General features: G+C 34.7%; 1 protein-coding gene across 1 annotated transcript; it reads left to right on the top strand.

Moving 5' to 3' along the window:
* Nucleotides 1-5,027: 5,027 nt before the first annotated feature.
* On the top strand, nt 5,028-21,703 carry LOC134754565 (band 7 protein AGAP004871). The gene is made up of 8 exons (XM_063690880.1): nt 5,028-5,142; nt 6,164-6,273; nt 9,783-9,855; nt 14,879-14,961; nt 15,872-15,981; nt 16,851-17,000; nt 20,731-20,911; nt 21,540-21,703. Exons 1-8 carry the CDS (start codon nt 5,094-5,096, stop codon nt 21,639-21,641), a joined length of 858 nt encoding a protein of 285 aa, XP_063546950.1. The 5' UTR covers nt 5,028-5,093; the 3' UTR covers nt 21,642-21,703.
* Nucleotides 21,704-22,107: the final 404 nt, after the last annotated feature.

Genomic DNA, 22,107 nt, shown 5'->3' with positions numbered 1-22,107 from the left:
GTAATATATGATCATTGTCAAGAGGGCGCTGTTTATTCTCATGTATAGGGTGACAGTTCAGTATAGTATGAAAAAATTAGTTCCAGTGAAATTCCGCAACATGGCGCGTGATCATATATTCCTGGTCAGGCTTTAAATATGATTTGATTTTTCATTTGGCATTATACACAGTTTATTTATAATCGTGATTAAAGGGGCAAGTCAAGAGAATGTCGCTTAAGAAATGATTTTTGCCTTGTATGGCAGCCACCTACCAGACCAATATCGCTTTCTCAGCATTTAATTTTGTAGAGGTATAGCAGAGACGCTTTCCAGATAGATTTTCGTACAAATACAATAGGGGCATTTCACGCCGCTTACAAAATGTCATTCTAATAAAGGGGTCATCCGATAATTACGTCACACGAATTTCTAGTTTTTTTTACCCCAACTTGTGTGACGTGACATTTTTTGCAATTTTGATTTCAACGATTTGCTATTCGAATCAGGTATTATTAATTTAATAAAAAAAGCATTTTTTTGTAAAATAAATACATATTAGTAGTTCTATAATTTTGTACGTGAAATGCCCCTAATATCTATCTACTTTAATACTCGTAATAAAAAATAGAATTGCCTAAAATTTTAACAGTTTAAGTGCTGCTTTAAAAAATCTACGGCAATAAAGAGACCAGTGTCCATAAATCAGGTCACCGATACTTAACATACATACATTAAAACAGTTAAATCGATATTTAATTCGTCCACTCGAGTTACCGATGTAGCATGTTTAATAATACACTGTGTTGGACGAACAAACTTGACAATGATGCACTAGACTTTTTTTCCAAAATAGGCAAATTTAATGTTTTTTCTACTCAGAATCACAAGCACCTTCGTTCCTACTAGGAGGTAAAAAGCGTCCCAAGTTTTTTTTCATTCCGTTACCATTATTCAAACACTGCACGGCCGAGTACGGCGGTAACGAAATGGAAAGTACGTAAATGTAAACATTTTGGGACATTGTTTCTTTACTAGGAGCATGGAATCAGCTCATGATTCTGGGCACAAATAACAATAAATTTACATATCCTAAAAAAAAGTCCAGTACATTACTACAGAAAAAAAAATGCCCGCTTACAAAGATGTTATTACGCTCGTCTCACGAAGCAGTCGCCTAAAAGCCGCTTACAATTGCAGTTACGCTCTCATTTTAAAAACTACATGCTTAAATTACATGATACTTAGCATGAATATTTACTACGGATCATAACTATATCTTTCTTCGGTAAGTACTTACTAGTTTTGTTGCTAAAAATTGTTATACAAAAAACAGCGAGTACCTATTTAGAAGTTTTATTTGTAAAGTTTCTACCTACCAACTCCGGGCGCTGGTTGATTTGCGCTCTTTTAGTTAAACAAAAACATAATAACGTAACGTAAACGTAATTTTCTTTCCACAGGCAACTAATACTAATCGATACAAATCCAAAAACCCCAAACACTAATTGGGTTGCGTTGTTTTATCACAGAGTTCCTATGGCCACCTCCTGTCTCCATCATCAGATCAGCTCGATGGTACCATAATATTGCATTGTCACCCGACTTACATGTGTATGCAAATTTTTAGCTTTATTGCACCCGCTAAATTTAACTTGCAAGATTTGACCCTAAGTAACAGTACATAAGTATATACATAGATACTTACATAGGTACATTGCAAGTTAATAAAAAGCTTTAAATAACAGTTCAATGCCTAGTGGATTAAAATGGTTATTTGTTGATGTCAAAGAGACCTCGTTCATTCGTTTTACTGAAACCAATAAGGGATTTAAAACGTACATTTGTTTATTCAAAGTGTGGTTTGTTTGTACACGGTGCCGCGTTCAGCACGGATCGAACAAAGGCCAGAGGACCTTTTAAAGCTACCGGTACGTATAGTTAGCGAAACTAAATTAAGCACTGCACCTACATAATATTGATCCTTTTCACACTTCCTTGTCTAGTCTTAGAATAAAAACTTTATTGAAAACCAAGTGCTAACTACGACATACGAGTATTTAAATGACAGAAAACTTTATTGATGCATGGATATGTACCTAATGTAATCCAAATTATATAATTTAAATAATTAATTAATTTAACAATTAGAATTTTGACATTAGTTGATGAGAACCTGTGCCTATGTAAATAGTTGACATTTATTATTGTATCTCGTATAAAACATTTATTATTGTATTATTATTATAATGATAATTAAATTGAATCTCACGAGCTTCACCGCCACCAACGTCACTCACGTTAAATATTTGTATGCCTCATATGGCCAAAAGTGGAGCACTTAATTATATGTATGTAACACCTCTTTGTAACACTACCTGCTTTTCGACAAATAAACGTATTGTATTGTATAAAACAAACGTAAATTGTTTAAATAGTTCTAGTATTGATAATAATTATAAATAACTAAATGTATAAATGTAACTTTCCGGTTGGCCTACCTACCTAGGTGGGTATGGCTCATGATATCTTTTTATTTCTGCTGTTATTATGTATTTTAAGATTATGTACTTAATAATGCACCTCCAGGTCTGTTTCCTAAGTATGTTAAGTACATTGTACTACAAATCCATTTGTATATGTGTCTAAATTGTGTTCTAAATAATAATAAAATATATTTTGAAAAATTACATAGCTATTAGAACATTTAGGTACAGTAGTACTGTTAGTTATTCTGTGATTTAGGTTACATTTTTAGGGTTCCGTACCCAAAGGGTAAAAACGGGACCCTATTACTAAGACTCCGCTGTCCGTCGGTCCGTCTGTCCGTCTGTCCGTCTGTCCGTCTGTCTGTCACCAAGCTGTATCTCATGAACCGTGATAGCTAGACAGTTGAAATTTTCACAGATGATGTATTTCTGTTGCCGCTATAACAACAAATACTAAAAAGTACGGAACCCTCGGTGCGCAAGTCCGACTCGCACTTGGCCGGTTTTTTATTAGTGTTTATATACCGTATTTCGTATACAAACAAGAAATTTGTAAAACATTGCAAGTATACCTAGGAGATTTTTATCTGTCACATTGAATATGAAAAATGATCAGTAAAAGGAGCATCGACTGAAAACTTTGAAAAAATTTAGGTCATATCACTACATAGTATAAAACAAAGTCGCTTTCTGCTGTCTGTCTGTCCCTTTGTGTGCTTAGATCTTTAAAACTACGCAACGGATTTTGATGCGGTTTTTAGGTTTCCGTACCTCAAAAGGAAAAAACGGAACCCTTACAGGATCACTCGTGCGTCTGTCTGCCTGTCTATCCGTCTGTCACAGCCTATTTTCTCCGAAACTACTGGACTAATTAAGTTGAAATTTGGTAGACATATGTAAGTTTGTAACCCAAAGATAGACATGTAACGTAAACAAATTTATTTTAAACACGGGGGCCACTTTTGGGGGGTAAATGAGAAAATTAAAAAATAAAGTTTGTCAAACTATATCATGTTACATATCAAATGAAAGAGCTCATTGTGAGAATTTTAAATATATATTTTTTATAATTTTAAGATAAATAGTTTAGAAGTTATTCAAGAAAAGAGGCAAAAAATCACCATTCCCCCCATTATCTCCGAAACTACTAGGTCAAAAATTTGAAAAAAAAACACAAAATAGATCTTCACCTATAGATCACCGAAAAACCTATTAGAAATGTGCAGTCAAGCGTGAGTCGGACTTTTACTTAGTTTTTGATCCGACCCGTGGGTTTTTTAAAGACATTTCACATAAAAAATACATTGTTTAAAAGAACCCTTGGAACGCGAACCGACTCGCACTTGGCCGGTTTTTTTTAAATAGAGATCGTGAAATGAAGAGGAAGGTTTATATGTAAAAAAATACATCAGGATTGCACCCGTGCGAAGCCAGGGCGGGTCGCTAGTACTTACCAAAGAAAATATGTTTATAGCTCCAGGTTTGCTCATGTAATGCCCCTCATATGCATACAGATTTTGGCCTCCAAATTTTAAAAAAAGCTCACTTCTGTGGACAATACAATAAAAGTTAACGACTCGGATACATATTTATCCCGTTATTCTAATTTAAGTATCAAGTATCTACTGAAAAAATGTTTCCCGCCTATAATAAGACGGTGCAGCGTAAAAATTGGCTTTGGGTTCCTATAACTGCGATATCTACAGGAAAGACGCTAACGATCTTAGCTTACTATAAAATGAGCATGACCTAGATATAGATTATGTAACTAGTGCTTCAGACTGATTGGTAATATTTTCCTTGAGGCCACGGCAGTATGTCTCTAGTCAAATCGGACCCTTGTCTAGCCTGCGATGAGAAATTTGAGTGCACTGCGCTAGTAAGATTTTTTTTTTAATTAAAATGTGATTAACTAGACACGGAACTTAAAAACTGCCGCAAAAAAAACTTCAAAACGAGCCAATGAAAATTAAATCTTACATCAATGATATTAAATACTAATTTTAATATTTCACTATCACGGCGCGGCGGTAGAATTTAAAACTCATATTGATCCTTGTTACCAGAAATTTCCACAATTTTGAGCTCCGTTCGAAAAGGGTATAACCGGGTAGGATTTGTATGCAACATATTACATTTTGGTTGTAAATGACGATTGCATCTGCGCATCTCTTGCAGCAAGGATTGCCTGATATAAACCCCACGAGGACCTCAACGGCCATCAGTGGCCGCCAGCCAACGGCGCAACACTGGCGCTGTACTCGGAGCCTACATCCGTCGTCGTTAGTGGCGGTGAGTATTTAAACTATTTAACAATTCTACATTCAAGTTTGTATTTTTAAATTTTAGTGGCGTTTAAAAATAAAAAAAAACTACTTTTTGTTGTAGGAAAAACTAAGTTGTTTTTAAATTAACAAAAATTAGTTCAATAAATTAAATATCTGTAAAGCGTTTGTGTGAAATTAGATGACGAATTAAATATTTATTTTATTAATAATGTACTATACGTAACACATTGGTAGTTCTCATGTGAATTATAAATGGTCGGCGTGGCAGCCGCGGTCTCAGTAAATGGCCACCCGGCGTCGGTTACGCATCATTTACGTTTGAAAATCGAATGCTATAATGATCGAAATGTCCAGCAGACAAAATTTGTATCCGACAATCACTGCAAGTAAGTTTATATGTGCGCGAAGTTAATAACGGAAAATAATGTTTGAAAGTTTTTAGGCATTTTTTAAAGTTCGTTTTAAAGTTCGATAAATAGTTTAATATTTGGAAATTTTGTGATATAAAAGCAAAATGCCTACGTGTTTCTATAAGCCCCCATGTGCCTTGGGTGGTGTATAATGCCTTGCTGCCCTTGATATATCAACTAAGAATTCATATTAAAATAATAGTGTGAGCAAGTTGGACATAGCTGCAGTCTGTCGTTCGACATATTTATTGAAACCTAAGTGCGGCACAATCAGATATTGGAAGGCAAAAATAACCACCCAACTTCATTATTTTTCTCATTCAGAAATTATAGGACTATAAAGAGGCAATGATGTTTTTTTTTATTCAAGGACAATATTACATTGGGTTTGAAATCTTAAAATTAGGCACATGCACACAAAAAATATTACAAAAACAAACATCATATTCACCAATAAAAAAATATTATTAAAATACTTAATTTAAAAAAAGTTGAAGTTTCCAAAATTATATAAACATGAATTAATCAGTTATAAATAATAAAGAAAAATGTTATTTAATTCATATTAATCTAACAGTGACTTAGCAAGTTTCGAGCAGCTGCAACTCGTCCTTCGACGTTATTATTAACCCTATAAAAGGCGAAAATTACCACTCACTAACGTCATCCTTTTGTTTTTTTTCTTGTTTAGAATTTTTAGGACTAAGTGGCAATTAGGTTTGATTTTTTTTTACATAAAGTGTTAAATATCGACCGGTCTGACCTAGTGGGCAACCCTGCCTGTGAAGCCGATGGTCCTGGGTTCGAATCCCGGTAAGGGCATTTATATTTGTGTGATGAACACAAATATTTGTTCCTGAGTCTGATGGGTGTTTTCTATGTATATAAGTATGTATATCGTCGCTTAGCACCCATAGTACCTTAGTTTGGGGTTAGGTTGATTTGTGAAGGATGTCCCGTAATATTTATTTATTTAATATGACTTTAATTGTTGTAGGTAACGACGACAATGATTCCGAGAGTAAAACCTGCGGTAAGATCTTTATTGCTCTGTCGTGGGTCCTGGTAGTCATGACTATGCCGATCTCTCTCCTCATCTGTTTCAAGGTAAACTTTAAAGTATTCATTAAATATACATTTGGTTTCTTAGAGACTATTTAAATTTAGAATTAAATATTGTGCTAAATCTATTTAAAGTGGCAGTGTATTTTATCTTAATATTGGAGCTTATAACATAGATTCATCTTTAGAAACAGTTTTATGCAAATGATTGCAAGCGAAATTACCTAGCTATTTGCGAAATTAAAACTTAGTTATTTTAAGAAAATATTAACGCATTGTTGTAGTATTTACTAATGTTAAACAAAAAATTACCAACGTTATTTACATTTGGTAAACTAATGGTAAAATTACTGTGCATTTAGTTTAAGGCGTAAAGTTGGAAACTGTTCGATGTTTCAGTTTACTCGAAGCTGCTAGATTAAAATAGTTGTAAATTTTAACTGAATAGCAACAAGTACGTTATACTAGTTTTGTGATTGTGATTTCGTAAAACTAATTTGCAACATTATTTTATTCTTTATAAGTTCCGGCATCGTTTCATTGCTACATTTTGGTTTGGAAAAATATTAATCTTATTTAAAAAAAATAAGTACCTAATAACAAACGTTGACAATGGATAGGATGCGAAATGGTAAGTATATTTTATTATTTTTAATAATAATTACTTATGTAATAAGATTGGGGAGTAATTTAAGAAAATTGTGGATCGTTTTAAATGCATTATTTTCCAGTTCAGAGGCAGACCAGGCAGAGAAATTCATTACGGCACGTAACATGAAGGATTTGTAAAGTTTTTTAATTAAATGTATAATTTTTCGAAAAAACAGAAATAAATAAGTATGACAGTGTTTTTTTAACCCTGAAATAAATGCACCCGATTTTTTTTTCATTACCTCCGTGAAAGTTTTTCAAGTGACAAAGCTTGGAAGTGGCATTCGTCTGGTATGTGAGCGAGTCAGTGCTATGCACTCATATAGCAATGCCCCACTCGCACACCGGAGCGACGTGCGAATTTGCATCCAATCTCCTTAACTTGGCCTGACTCAGCGTCGAGAGCTCATACAGAGCTGAAATAATGTAAGTTTATTCGTAAATAACGTATTTACTTCACTTTCAGTATTTCTCATAACCCTTCCATAACAATAGGCTAAACTAGAGCTATTAGTATTGAAAATTGTTAACAAAGGGATGAAATGATGCTTGGTGCCTTTCACTCGAGTTAAACAATCTACTTTTCATATCGAATACGAGGAAACCAAAAAGATAAAGCAAATTTGCATAGTCAGTAATTAAAATTAAAGTAATAGACGTATGGCCATGATTTTTTCCTTAGAACTTACTTTCAATCAGAGACTTTGCATGTCTGGTCATAATAATCCAAAGCGAAAAACATTAATTTACAATATTTATAAAAAAACACATATTTCAAGAAATTGCAGTAATTTTAAAATGATTTGTTAATTCAAGTATGAAAATCAGCGGGATTGAATTTTTTTTTTTTTACTTTTTCGTTCTAAAACTGCCAATAGGCAACGGCATTACTCATTCAGCCAATGAAACTGTTTTAGAGAATTTCAGTATTAAATAACAATTGAATGAGTAAAATAAGCAATTATTATTTAACATTTTACTTTATTTACATAAATAATGGCAAATAACTAAAACTTTAATGTTTTTATTAACATTTGACTGTGGCTGTACGTCTTTTTACTATGAAGGGGAGTCTTTTTGCGATAACTCAAAAATATATCATGTTCGCTATAAAATAAATAAATAAAATAAATAAAAATAAAACAAAAAAGCCTTTTATTTCGAGTCCAAGTTAATTACATTAAATAAGTCAGTTTCGTTACAGTAAAGCATTTATATAATTTATTTAGTATGTATTTTTAGTATGTTAATTTAAATAAGTCAATTTTTCACATATATTATCAAGAAATATCAAAATTTATTTACAATACAATAAAAGATTACATTTCTTACAAATAATTATATAATTACACGAGGTAATTTAGACTATGAAGGGGAGTCTTTTTGCGATAACTCAAAAATATATCATGTTCGCTATAAAATAAATAAATAAAATAAATAAAAATAAAACAAAAAAGCCTTTTATTTCGAGTCCAAGTTAATTACATTAAATAAGTCAGTTTCGTTACAGTAAAGCATTTATATAATTTATTTAGTATGTATTTTTAGTATGTTAATTTAAATAAGTCAATTTTTCACATATATTATCAAGAAATATCAAAATTTATTTACAATACAATAAAAGATTACATTTCTTACAAATAATTATATAATTACACGAGGTAATTTAGTCAAACCCGATCGTTATCGCTTCCGGTGCAAAAGTGCCCATAATGCTCACGGCATCACCCCGCTGGATGGCTAAGGACAGCCCCTGCACCAGAAACGATTCGGAGCGGGGGTCCTCTCCCTTTTGTCTAAGTATTATTAAGAGGCCGGTGTCGATTTTGGAGCAAAAATGTAAAATTGATAGATTTAGTCGTCGAAATTATACACGTCTTGTTTCGTAATATCTAAATAATAAGTATTTGTTTCTATTAGCACGTCTTCTTATCTTTCCTTTTAATAATGAGGTCGAGAGGGTGCGTCACCGGTAATATATGAAGAGAAGGGGCAGTTTTTAAAAATTCATCAAAAAATTATGGTGGTAAATTATACAAATTGATGTATAAGAATAGTTTCAGCAAATGTTGTAGATTGTTTAAGTATCAAAATAACGTTGAAATTAAGTAGATTTTCAGAGAAATTGTCACTTGTTTTGCAGTAATTTCTGGAGAAAATTGAATTCGTTTAACTTTCATTTCCTCGAACTCTAACTAACAAAAATGTTATCTGATAAAGGTCAAGTACAGAATATGTGTAATACAAATTTACCATTTTTAGCAGTCCAAACTTTACGAAATCTACAATTAAGAGCGACAAAATCAGTGCTTTACGCGCGTTTACCTAAACGTCCATCAGAAAAAAAATCATTACTAATTTAGTGAGTCTATATTCAAAAAATTGATCTGATAAAAGGCAAGATAAGAGGACGTGCTAATAGAAACCAGTACTTGTTATTTCTATTAGGTAAAAAAAGGTATACAATTTCACAGACTAAATCTATCAATTTTACATTTTTGCGACTAAAATCGACACCGGCCTCTTAAGTAATTTGATATTATAATCTATAACAAAAATTAAGTTTACGGACAAGAACCCCTCATCGGGTGAAGGCCTCCTCCGAGGACTTCCATCTATCCCTATTTAAAGCTACCTATATATATCTCCAGTGACTGTTTTATTTATATCATCAGTCCAGCGGCTATTTGGTTTCCCGGAGCGTATTCGATATAGTCTCATAAAATCCTTCTAAAGCTCTATTTCAACCATTTTTATTATAATGTTTGGACAAATGGTTCCAAAGGGGACACATTTTTTTTTATTTCGGAGCGATTATTTCCGAAAATATTCACTTTGTCAAAAAATGTTTGTCGAAGACCCCTATTCGGTTTTGGTAAGTTAGAAATTCTAAGTTTTTTTAGGTCGTCCAAGAATACGAGAGAGCCGTCATCTTTCGGCTCGGACGGCTGCTATCTGGAGGCGCAAAGGGGCCAGGTACGTACATTTAAAAAAAAAATGAAAATAAGTTTTTGGCAAAAATTTCATTTTTGGTACAAGCTTTTATCGCTGACTGTACTCTTTCCACAGGCTACTAATACTCATCGAAACAATTCTAAAAACCACAAACACAATTAGATTTCGTTGTTTTATCACACAGTTCCTATGGCCACCTCCTGTCTCCATCATCAGATCAGCTCGATGGTATCATAATATTTCATTGTCACCCGACACATATGTATGCAAATTTTATTATTCATTGGAAGTCGGGAACTAAGTCGAATTTAATGATCGATTATTTCCTTGACATTAATCACTTGCATTATCTGTTATGCCATTGACAGTAGTAATGACAGTTTTTACGCGTCTGCGTCGATTTTGACTGATGGATGTGAAACATAGACATAGTATAGTAGTTATAGACATGAAACCGAGCGACCAGGGGTAAGAGCAAAGAGGATATAATAAGATAGAGCGGTACTGTCATAGTAAATTTTGTAACCACTGTAAATTCACTGCCATCTATCAACATACTTTAAAACTAAAACTGAAGATTTATAAGAATACGATAAAATGTATTTAAATATGGATAAATGATTTTTTTATTTGCAATAATTATTTTTATGATTTTGACCCATGTTCTTTCACTGATATGTGTTAAAATTGTTAAATAACAAACGTTACCGTCAACGCCATCTATACGACAGTAGGCCAAAGCTAGTAGCGCCCTCTGAACGAGAATCAAATTTTCTTGATTTTCGAGGCACGTTTTTTCCTTAGACTGTATCCATCTATTACGGAGTTATATCTGTCTTTGATATTATTAAGGGCATTTATTTGTTTGATGAGCACATATTATATTTTATTCCTGATCAAAACATCATACAGAATTCAAAGATCAGCCTAATGATATTGGTAATGATTGTTTATCAACAATATTGATGATTATTTTTAGATGAGAAGTAGAAAAAAAAACCGGCCAAGTGCGAGTCGGACTCGCGCACCGAGGGTTCCGTACTTTATAGTATTTGTTGTTATATCGGCAACAGAAATACATCATCTGTGAAAATTTCAACTGTCTAGCTATCACGGTTCATGAGATACAGCCTGGTGACAGACAGACAGACGGACAGCGGAGTATTAGTAATAGGGTCCCGTTTTTACCCTTTGGGTACGGAACCCTAAAAAACATCAGCCTGTATATTTCACCCGTGCTAACATTAAATTGCAAGTCAATAAAAATCAATTTCGAATCAATGGTATTACAAAATAAACGAACGATAAAAAACAAAAGCAGCTTTTGTTCCATTTAATACATATTAATGGTAGGTATGAATTTTATTGTAGGTAATAGGGGATATTACTGCAATGTTCTGCCACCAGAGTGCAGCACTAGCCTTTTTAGTAAATCATAGAGTAACTTATACATACTGTATCTTTAACAGGTTTTTCACAAGTTTTCAGAAATAATAAAATACGACTGACGCATCAAGGCTGTTTATTTACAGAGGACCTACCGGGAAACGCGAACACGAAATTTCGCTATATGCCTCTTTATCGCTCGAATATGCAAGAGTGACAGAGATTTACGAAATTTCGATTTTCTTGTTCCGCGATAGACCCTCAGATTGTGGTAGTGGCGCCCCCTACGCAGTTTCGCGTAATATTCCGTGGATCACTTGAGGTTAGAATCGCACAATGCAAGCTTTGCTACGAATAGCTACGAGCTACGAGCTACGCCGTAGCCCGTAGCAATTTTACGCTTATAATATTGTACTTTAGCCAACCAATGATATTTAATTTTTTTATTTTATTTATATAAACCTGGGAGTTTTACCCACAAAAAATTACATGTCTCTATAACTACATAACTTTAAATTCTGTTAAGGTTTTGATATTAATATGATACTGGCGCTTATTGCACAAGTTCGTTCATAACAATGTAATTTCATCTAAATAGCTTCAGCGGTTTAAGCGTGAAGAGATAACAGACAGACAGACAGAGTCGTATCGCATTTATGGGGATTTTTTAGAAAAAATGGTACCATTTACTTTTTTTGAAAAACCATCAACTTTTGGATTATTTAGACTCAGAATCACGAGTACTATTGAATGAGACAAAGAAAAAAAGTGTCCCCAGTTTTTCATACAAATTTTAGGTTAGTCCCATAGTAAAAGTTGCTCAGTATAATCCCAAAACCTCCCTGGCAACGGGAATGGACTTATTTTTAGCCACTGTATATCATTCAACCTAGATCAAACTAGCCCCAAACTATGGCTGCTAGGCGACCACATACTTACAATCAAAGAGGATATAAAAGACATTTTACTCACGTTTCACATAAAAAATACATTATTTAAATTGTGTAATGTACGGAACCTTTGGAACGCGAGTCCGACTCGCACTTGACCGGTTTAGTGTTTAGTACCACTTTGTGGCATTTGGTGTCGAGACACTGGGGCCGTGGGGTCCAAGCGCAAAAGTTCTTTTTAAAGAACTTAGCAAAAAGCTCGTCGACGCAACCGGTGACCAGAGAGCTGGCGGCTTTCTCTCGCAGCGCATAAGTATTGCCATTCAGCGAGGGAATGCTGCCAGCATCTTTGGCACAATGCCGCGGGGGCCTTATTTAGATGTTTTTAATTAAGAGTAGTGTTTAGTTAGGTTTAGGTCGGGATTTACGTATCTGCCATTCTAAAGATCCAAGTCGCAGTACGGAATAATAGTGTGCAGGGAATGTCATGAATCGTATTATTGAACTAATCATGGCGTCGGCCGCCATTCTATTCAGTGCGGTTCGTGGAAATGTCAGAACTATTATGTCTGATCCTATTGTTTGCCTTGCGTTTAATTAGATAGATAGACAGTTAAATTTAGCTATAAGCCCGTTGCGTTTTATGCAACAAAGTTTATTTGGATACGAGTAGAGACATGCCAATTGATTTGACTTTTACACATCATATAGTTAATTAAAACAAAAATATATCTTTACTAATCCGCAACCGTACTATCCCGTTATAGTTTACAAGACTTGCGCATGCGATTAATGTTCTCACCCTCCACAGAGAAAATAAATAACCCAATAAATCTAACAAACCACCATCAAAATTAGGTACACATCTCACAAAAAATAGTTCGGATTAGGAAAGAAATATTCCCCAGTAGCATTTATACGTCATTATGACGTCAGTGACGTCATTATGACGTCATAATGCCGTCATTATGACGTCGCTGACGTCATTTTGCTACCTGGGTTATTATTAGACGCTTATTTAGTTTTACTATGTATGTTTTTTTTTATATGTTTGATTAGTATCTTTTAACTTAAATAAACTTCCAAATATCATCACTGAATTGTCTGTTAATAAATTTAAAAATTATCGAAAACGTAAGCTTATCTCTGAAGCCTACACACAAGACTACATGAATGATAAAACTCCGTGGGATTAAGTGTGATTGAAAATAAATAATTATTTATTATTATGTTAATATTTAGATTAAGGTAATATTTGTAAAACTTGATACTTTAAAAGAGCTTTTTGCTAGGCCTATTTGAATTAAGAATATTTTGACTTTGGAGTGAAACATGTCGGCGTTTTTCGACTTAAAATACGTAAGTGACCCATTCTCAATATATTTAATATGTGATTTTGTAACTTGTAATCTAATTGACTCTTTTATTGGAACAAATTAAATAAAAATATTATAGTAACAAAACTTATAAACTAAACGTAACTAAAATATACTACCTATCCTTAAATTTGAACTATTTCCTGATATTTACTTATCTGATTCAGTTGAAATTTCGATCACTTACGTAATTCCGATGACAATGCAATATCTGCTAATATGGAGCTGATCTGATAATGTAATATGGGCCTTATTGCCATAATTTAAAAAAAAATTAGCCAAAGGAACTTCTCGGTGGAAGATCACAAACACATCCAGTTTAAGCTCATAATCATATACATAATCGTAATCATAATAATAATCAAATTATTGACTATTGTAGCCAATAAGCCTGACATTGTGATAATAGATCGATCGCAACGCCGGGCCGTGCTAGTCGATATCACCATCCCCCATGATGAAAATCTCGTGAAAGCCGAGAAGGACAAGTCCAGTAAGTACCTAGACTTGGCTCACGAGATAACCGCCATGTGGGATGTTGATTCGACGATCATTGTCCCGATAGTCGTTTCAGCGAACGGTCTCATAGCGAAGAGTCTCGACCAACACCTTGAGAGACTCTCGCTAGGTGGTTGGATCAAGGGTCAGATGCAGAAGGCGATGATCTTGGACACGGCGCGGATAGTCCGCCGGTTCCTCTCTCTGCGGCCCTGACCTCCGGCAGCTTGGGCCCTGCCCCGCTGCCGGCGGCACCCTAGGTTAGGTTTTTTATAATGTGTATATATTTTTTGTAATGTTTTGTGTTTTTATATTTTACTTTTATACACATATTGTAAAAAGCCTAACTTAAGAAGAAAGATAAATAAAGAGATAATAATCATAATCATAATCGTAATCGTAATCGTAATCATAATCATAATCATAATCATAATCATAATCATAATCATAATCATAATCATAATCATAATCATAATCATAATCATAATCATAATCATAATCATAATCATAATCATAATCATAATCATAATCATAATCATAATCATAATCATAATCATAATCATAATCATAATCATAATCATAATCATAATCATAATCATAATCATAATCATAATCATAATCATAATCATAATCATAATCATAATCAAAATCATAATCATAATCGTAATCATAATCATAATTATAATCATAATCATTTATTCATTTCTTGAATGCGGTACAATAAAGATGTAATAAAACAATTTTTGATCAGCACATCCTGCCTAAAAAAAGAAAAAAAATAAAGGTCTCGAGAAATACTTGATAGACAGCCAGTACAGTCAGGAATAAAAGTGTGTGTCACAAACATATTTTTTGACAGTAACTTGTTGTTTTAATGAATGTAAATATTCATAGGTATATTCTTCATCTTGCCCTGTATCGACACGTACGCGCGAGTGGATTTAAGAACAAGAACATACGACATTCCACCGCAGGAGGTATTAATAATTATTTCTCATTAAACTTAGGTATTTGTCGCAAAACTAAGTAGCGAGTCAGGTCTTAAATCATCTGAATCATGCTATTTTGTTCGCACGTTTATGTAACTGTAATAAATTAGAGATTAAGTAAAACACTCGTGTGATGATTTTATGAAACGAGCTGAAGCGAGTACCCACACTGTGCCCAGTGCCTGTGTATTTTAATGCCCCATTATTTAGCAGTCACATAAAACTTACTATTGTACGTGTTCCTGTCTGTCATTTCTCGAGATAACTAGCTAGACCATGACATAATATACAGGGTGACCTTAGCCATTGGACAAACCCTGAATACCCACGTAGGGTTACTTCTCAGGAATGCACTAACGTTAATATTTTTTTAATTAGACCTAAAGACAAACAAAAATTTATTCCAATGATCGACAACAAAAAGAAACATACTTTATTAATCATTGGCAGTGTTTTTGACAATTTGTTCGAAAATGTACGGCAATGATGACATTTGTCAAAAGTCAGAATCTTATTAATGTAATTAATAAAAAAGATTATCAATAAGGTCGAAGAAGGTTTCATTCTATTTATTAAGGGCCCTCCACACTCGTGCATGAATCGCGGACTAATCAGCGAAATCAACTCCACACTCGCGTTCGCAGCTTCGTGCCGCGTAGTCTGGAGCGTGCTTTACCTCAGGAGCTATTACCACATACAGGCTGCTCCAAAGTAAAAAATCGTAATTTGTTAATTTCTTCGTAACCGCTACACCTGTTGTTATGATACTTTGTATACTGATTCTAAATACCCTAATGCACAACATTTCGGCTTTGTCCAATGGCTAAGGACATCCTGTATAGTGCTTAAATAATTACTTATATAGATTTAATTGAGCTAAACTGTTTATTCCAATCAGGTACTAACCAAGGATTCCGTAACGGTATCGGTGGACGCGGTGGTCTATTACCGCGTCCATAATGCCACCATATCCATAGCCAACGTTGAAAACGCCCACCATTCCACACGGTAAGCTACTATAGCCACAGAGCGGACACGCTATACATCAAAAATCACTTGCGTTTCTATGTGTGAACGGCATGTCTGTATACGCGTCATGCGTCATAGTGTGAGTAAGTTGCTTAAAAACAGTACTGAGCGGCCGGCAAACGGCCGTCAATCTGCTGTCGCGGGGCGAGGTAATTCGAGTGGGGGCGGGGCGGTGCGTGGCCGTTCTGTATGATAATACTACTACTTTTTCTGTGCTACAGCCTCGGAAGGGCCACGGTGTGTGATTTAAACCATTTTCAATTGGAATACAGATGCGTTTCAAAACAAAAGAAATTAGTTACACCATATGTTCTTCACTTTTGATTTCAAATTAAACTAGCAATATTTTGTACGGTGGGCCTAAGGAGGATTGGTAATAAACTTAGCTATAGATCCTCTTCAATTAAGTATAGTGTTAGAATAGATAGACGTTCCTAAAATAAAGTTTGTAGTCAGAGAAGTCTTATTAAACCTATTTAGTCCACGGAATTCTTTATTGAATTACTTATTCATTAAATTCAGCAGAAATTTCTGTATTGACGAGATTTTTGATCGTATTGAGGCGAATTCGTCCAAAATAAGTATGTACCTACTATATTTTTACTATGTTCACGATTTGTACCATTCATAGCATTCTAATTATATAACTATTATGGTAAATTTAATTCTGTACCTGGCGTTATTTGCGATTGCCATGGCAACTGCCTATTTAAGAATAGTATCAGTGTATCAGTACTAATTTTTCCAGTCTCGTATGCGTTTTTCCAATGTTTTTGTTTCAGTCTGCTTTCATATTTCTTTGAAGTTGTAAATCTCTACATGTGTACAATACATGTATTTTTGTGTAGGCTCCTGGCACAAACGACTCTTCGGAACACGATGGGAACCCGCCCCCTGCACGAGATTCTCAGCGAGCGTGAGACTATATCTGGCAACATGCAGATATCTCTGGACGAGGCGACGGAGGCTTGGGGGATTAAGGTCGAACGTGTTGAGATGTGAGTACCTAGTTGTTTAGGTTTTGTTATGTTCAGAGTAATACGGATATTACTGCAATGTCCTTACTGTAGTGCAGGACTAGCCTTTTTAGTAAACCATAGAGTAACTTATACATACCTTAAACAGGGTTTTGACAAGTTTTCAGGTATGGATGGTATAGAAAGGATCGCAATCTCTTATGGCAGAATTGTTGTAAAAGTGACCGCGTTAAGCTTTAAATAACAGTTCCTAATCTCTCCGGTGGCCCTAGTTAGGCCTGTGGTTAGGCTCTGGGACATGAGTATAACATGAACCATATAAGGCAACAAATAACCCGACCAAATTACGTAGGTTGTTTTTGGTAGTATTTCGGTGTATGGTGGGGCCGCCTAATTACTGTTTTTTGATGGACACTTTTCATACATAGAGATTTGGCTCCTTTATACAGTCTCCATGTTTTCAGGGATAATAAAATATGACATTGATGCATCAAGGCGGTTTGTTTACAGAGGACCTACCGGGAAACGCGAATCTGAAATTTCGCTATCTGCCTCTTTATCGCTCGAATATAGCTCGAATATGCAAGAGTGACAAATATGTTAGATAACATAATACGGGCGAATCTCTTAACGGTGGTTAGTATAGGACATAAGAAATGTAATTAGATAACTTTTACTTAGAATTGCAATTAAAATTTTATCCATACAAAATAATTCAGCCCGCAATGTAATACACCACACAAGTTTCGCAGTTACTATTAAAAAGCTCATATCTCGTAATGTCATGTTATTTTATGTATCTTAATGTTTGCAGTACATTGCTGCTCGGTAAATTGAAAAAATAATAATTACGGGGTCATAATTAAGTGTAAATTAAAAAAAACTTCTTAATTAATGATTAGACGAATAAATTCTATATTTGGTTTAATTTATTGCCCGTATTAGATTTACACTGTATACAAGTTATAGTCTGCATCTTCTCAAACGATTTTTTTCGCCAAAACCCTAATCTGTTAAACAAAAGCCTTTGTTCCTTTTATGTGTGCGCGTGTCCATTGTTGGTGAGCGCGTGCCACTCGCTGATACACAATGGTCACGCGCTCACCAACAATGGGGACGTGCACGCAGAAAAGGAACAAAGGCTTTTGTTTAACAGATTAGGCGAAAAAAATCATTTGACAAGATGCAGACTATACGTATACAGGGTGGCAAAAAAATTAGTGCATTCCCGTTGCCAGGGAGGTTTTGGGATTATACTGAGCAACTTTTGCTATGGGACTAACCACGAAATCGCGAAAAAATTTTTTACTTTCCCATAGAAAATGGACCAGCCAAAATGTATGAAACAGACAAAAAAAAATTCGCGATTTCGCGGTTGGTCCCAGAGTAAAAGTTGCTCAGTATAATCCCAAAACCTCCCTGGCAAGGGAATGCACTTGTTTTTTAGCCAACCTGTATATAGGTAACTTCTAAAAGTTACATAGGGTAGTTACCTACATTAGTAATTTGCTAGTTCAATAGGGATGATTGAACGAATCAGGGGGGTTGAATTTAATAACAAAATCTACTTAGTAACATAGATAGCAAAATGAGCAATTTATCACAATAATGTAGGAAGATATTAAAATAATATATGGAAATAATACAAAAATACAGGACTGGAAAGTTTCAAAGTTTAAGTAATTTTTCAACTTCCAAAAAGGAAAAAGTAAAGGTACCATTCGATTCCTTACATTTTATCCAAAAAAATATTGTACTGCAACTATATACATAAACGCAATATTTCACCGACAAAAACGCAATTGTCTTATTTTGTCCATACATTCAAAATGGGCTCTCAGTGAACTTGACGTCACGTTCACTTATCGTTTTGTTTGGAGCGTTTCGCGAGTGAAGTACGACTGTCTGGCTTTGACTATCATATCTGAAATTTGTATTGCTTTAATGCAATGGGTCCCATATAGACATTTGATCCTAAAAATAAACCTGATCGATTGATAACATTAATAACAATTTGTCATCTAGCCTATTTTATAGGTTTAAACAACACCTACTTTTTATGTCGTCTCTTATTATTTATACCGAAATTACCTGTAAAGTACAACGCCCTTGAGGTAAATGTGTTTACCCACCATAATGGCCCCGCCCTGCAATTTGAACTCCGTCAGGAATTACTTAAGCTGATGAAATTGAAATAAACATGTGTAATTAACTACCTTTGTGCACTGGTATCGATCGAGCCCGCGACAGTGGTGACGCTTGTTAACTGGGAAATAAAAAACCGGCAAAGTGCGAGTCGGACTCGCCCACCGAGGGTTCCGTACTTTTAGTAGGTATTTGTTGTTATAGCGGCAACAGAAATACATCATCTTGTGAAATATTTCAACTGTCTAGCTATCACGGTTGATGAGGTACAGCCTGGTGACAGTCAGACGGACAGAGAAGTCTTAGTAATAGGGTCCCGTTTTTACCCTTTGAGTACGGAACCCTAAAAACAGGCAAAGTGCGAGTCGGATTCGCGCACGAAGGGTTCGCATTACGCAAAAAACGGCAAAAAAATAAAACTTCTTTAGGCGCGACTAGAGGGTAACTCAGATTTTTTTTCTGACGGAAGTAACGCTCAGTAGTGACACACGCACAATAGGACACGTCAAAGTGCCAACATAGCGATCAACGTCAAAGAAGTTTTACTTCAGCGTAAAGATCTCTCAAATACTTTTTTACTCGTAATGCTAATTATAAGATGTATTGTTTTGAAAAGATGTGTCCCGTCGAGTTTGTTGTCGGTACCATATTGGGATCAGGGACCGGACAACCCTTTCCGCGATAAAACCCTTTCAATGGGCGACACTTAAACATGGCTAAAACATTGAAAGACTTTCCCTTTTGAACTGCAAGCCCATTCATACCCTTACCTTTGACTAACCCTTACCGAAAAGCTAACCAAAAATAAGGCTAGCTCTTAATAAGGGTTACCCTTATCTTTAAGCGCTTTTTATAAAAGTTTCCCTTTGCGTGAAAGAGACAGGATTAGTATATATCTACGGTAGTGTATGAAAAGGAAAGAAAATATGTGCCTAGTCAAAGAACGCCGCCGTCGCCGCCGACGATCGCTCGGGTTCGAAGTAATGTGTGCTTTATGAACAAGGTAGACGACTTAAATTAGCACGCTTATATGCTAAAAGGGAAGCCCTTTATAAGGCTAACCCTTATAAGCAATATTCAAGGTGTTGGTGAGCGGATGATAAGGGTTTTGTAAGGGTATTTGGGCTACCGATTACTCAAATGTGGTAGCTTTATATAAGGGTTTCTAAAAGCAAAACAAAGGGTTTCGTCTGGCAAAGGGTATGGTGAGTTAAGCCTTATGCAATACCCTTATAAAACCCCGATAAGGGATAGCGGGCCGGTCCCTGATTGGGATACCCTCCTCCAATGGTGTAGGGTTAGAGCCGGCGTAACTTTATTTGACGTTCATAAGCGCATTGTAATATGCCTGCTTGAATAATAAACTATCTTTATCTTTATCTCTTTAACAAATTGTTAGGTAACTGAATCGGGGTGTCTGCCTTTCGGTCACTTTGTTTTATTTACTCCTATTGCTACTCAGAGAGTAAGATGGCTACCGGGGAAACGGTTGCCGCAAATAAATTATTAACTTATCACTAACAAAAATGTGGACCAACAATACATTACGACTTAAAAAATTATGGGAAAACTTTATGAGAGAACCCACACAAGTATTGTCTTGCAGCAAGGACGTCCGCCTGCCGGTGCAGCTGCAGCGAGCCATGGCTGCTGAGGCCGAGGCAGCTCGCGAGGCCCGCGCCAAGGTCATCGCGGCCGAGGGCGAGCAGAAGGCCTCGCGGGCGTTGCGAGAGGCCTCTGAAGTCATTGGAGACAGTCCAGCTGCTCTCCAGCTCCGGTATCTGCAGGTGTGTGCCTTTTTAAACCTAGTCGATCGTTAAAAACTCCTTCAAAAAATTCTAATTTGCACAGCAAAATACTGTTTTCTTGTGCATAATGACGTTTCAATATTTATTGGTTCTAGATCTGTCATCAAAATACATACACAGAATTAGATCAAGATAACTAAAACAAAATAGTTTTTATAAATCAGTATGTGACAACACAGAAAATAGGATTTAAAAGTATTGATATTTGCGATTTATTCTACCATTAACCGATTGTTAAAATCAGGCAATCTACATTTAAATTAAAAAAATGCGGTCAATTTTCTGTGAAATTTAAACCTTGGGCTAAACTAATATTAGAGTTAGACCAAGAAAAGTCTGCAGAGACTTTGATAGTACACGCAGTGCCAGTGTAATTTATACGTCATAATTGCATAGAAGTTTGACGTTTAAAATAACAGTTTAAAATAACTCTATTTATTTTCTAAATATGGTGGAAGTACTAAGATGTCTCATTCCATTTACCTGTCATCAATTATTGTCTTGGTGATAGCAAGAACCATTGCCATATTTTTTTAAGTGTTTGTAGAATTATTGCTCTGCAGAGTTATCTTGGTGTAACACTACTTATTTCACTTATTTGTTTCAGACCTTGAACACCATTTCTGCGGAAAAAAACTCGACGATAGTATTTCCTCTTCCCATCGACCTTTTAACATATTTTATGAAGGCAAAAGAAGAAACTATGTAATAACAATAACAATAACCGGCATGAATAGGTAAACACGGTATCTATAAATATAAGATATATAATTATAATATTATATTTGAATGTTGACTATAGAAAGTTTAATCGCTGTTGCATATCTACAAATATATTCACAGAATATATGAAAAACCAAAAAAAAAACAAATTGATAATAACAATAACAATAACCGGCATGAATAGGTAAACACGGTATCTATAAGAATAATATATATAATTGAAATATTGTATTAGAATGTTGACTATAGAAAGTTTAATCAATGTGGTATACATACAAATATATTTACAGAATATATGAAAAACCAAAAAAAAACAAATTGATAATAACAATAACAATAACCGGCATGAAAAGGTAAACACGGTATCTATAAGAATAAGATATATAATTGAAATATTGTATTAGAATGTTGACTATAGAAAGTTTAATTAATCTTGCATGCATACAAATATA

The sequence above is a fragment of the Cydia strobilella genome, chromosome Z (assembly GCF_947568885.1).
Source record: "Cydia strobilella chromosome Z, ilCydStro3.1, whole genome shotgun sequence".
In the NCBI taxonomy this organism is placed as follows: domain Eukaryota; kingdom Metazoa; phylum Arthropoda; class Insecta; order Lepidoptera; family Tortricidae; genus Cydia; species Cydia strobilella.
This window is presented reverse-complemented; position numbering and strand designations above follow the sequence as displayed.

Bases quoted from the DNA above. Each gene is read 5' to 3' on its own strand.
- LOC134754565 (XM_063690880.1), top strand. From the start codon at position 5,094: ATGATCGAAATGTCCAGCAGACAAAATTTGTATCCGACAATCACTGCA. The intron at 15,982-16,850 runs GTAAGCTACTAT...ATTTTTGTGTAG, and splicing joins AACGCCCACCATTCCACACG to GCTCCTGGCACAAACGACTC. The intron at 20,912-21,539 runs GTGTGTGCCTTT...TATTTGTTTCAG, and splicing joins TCCAGCTCCGGTATCTGCAG to ACCTTGAACACCATTTCTGC.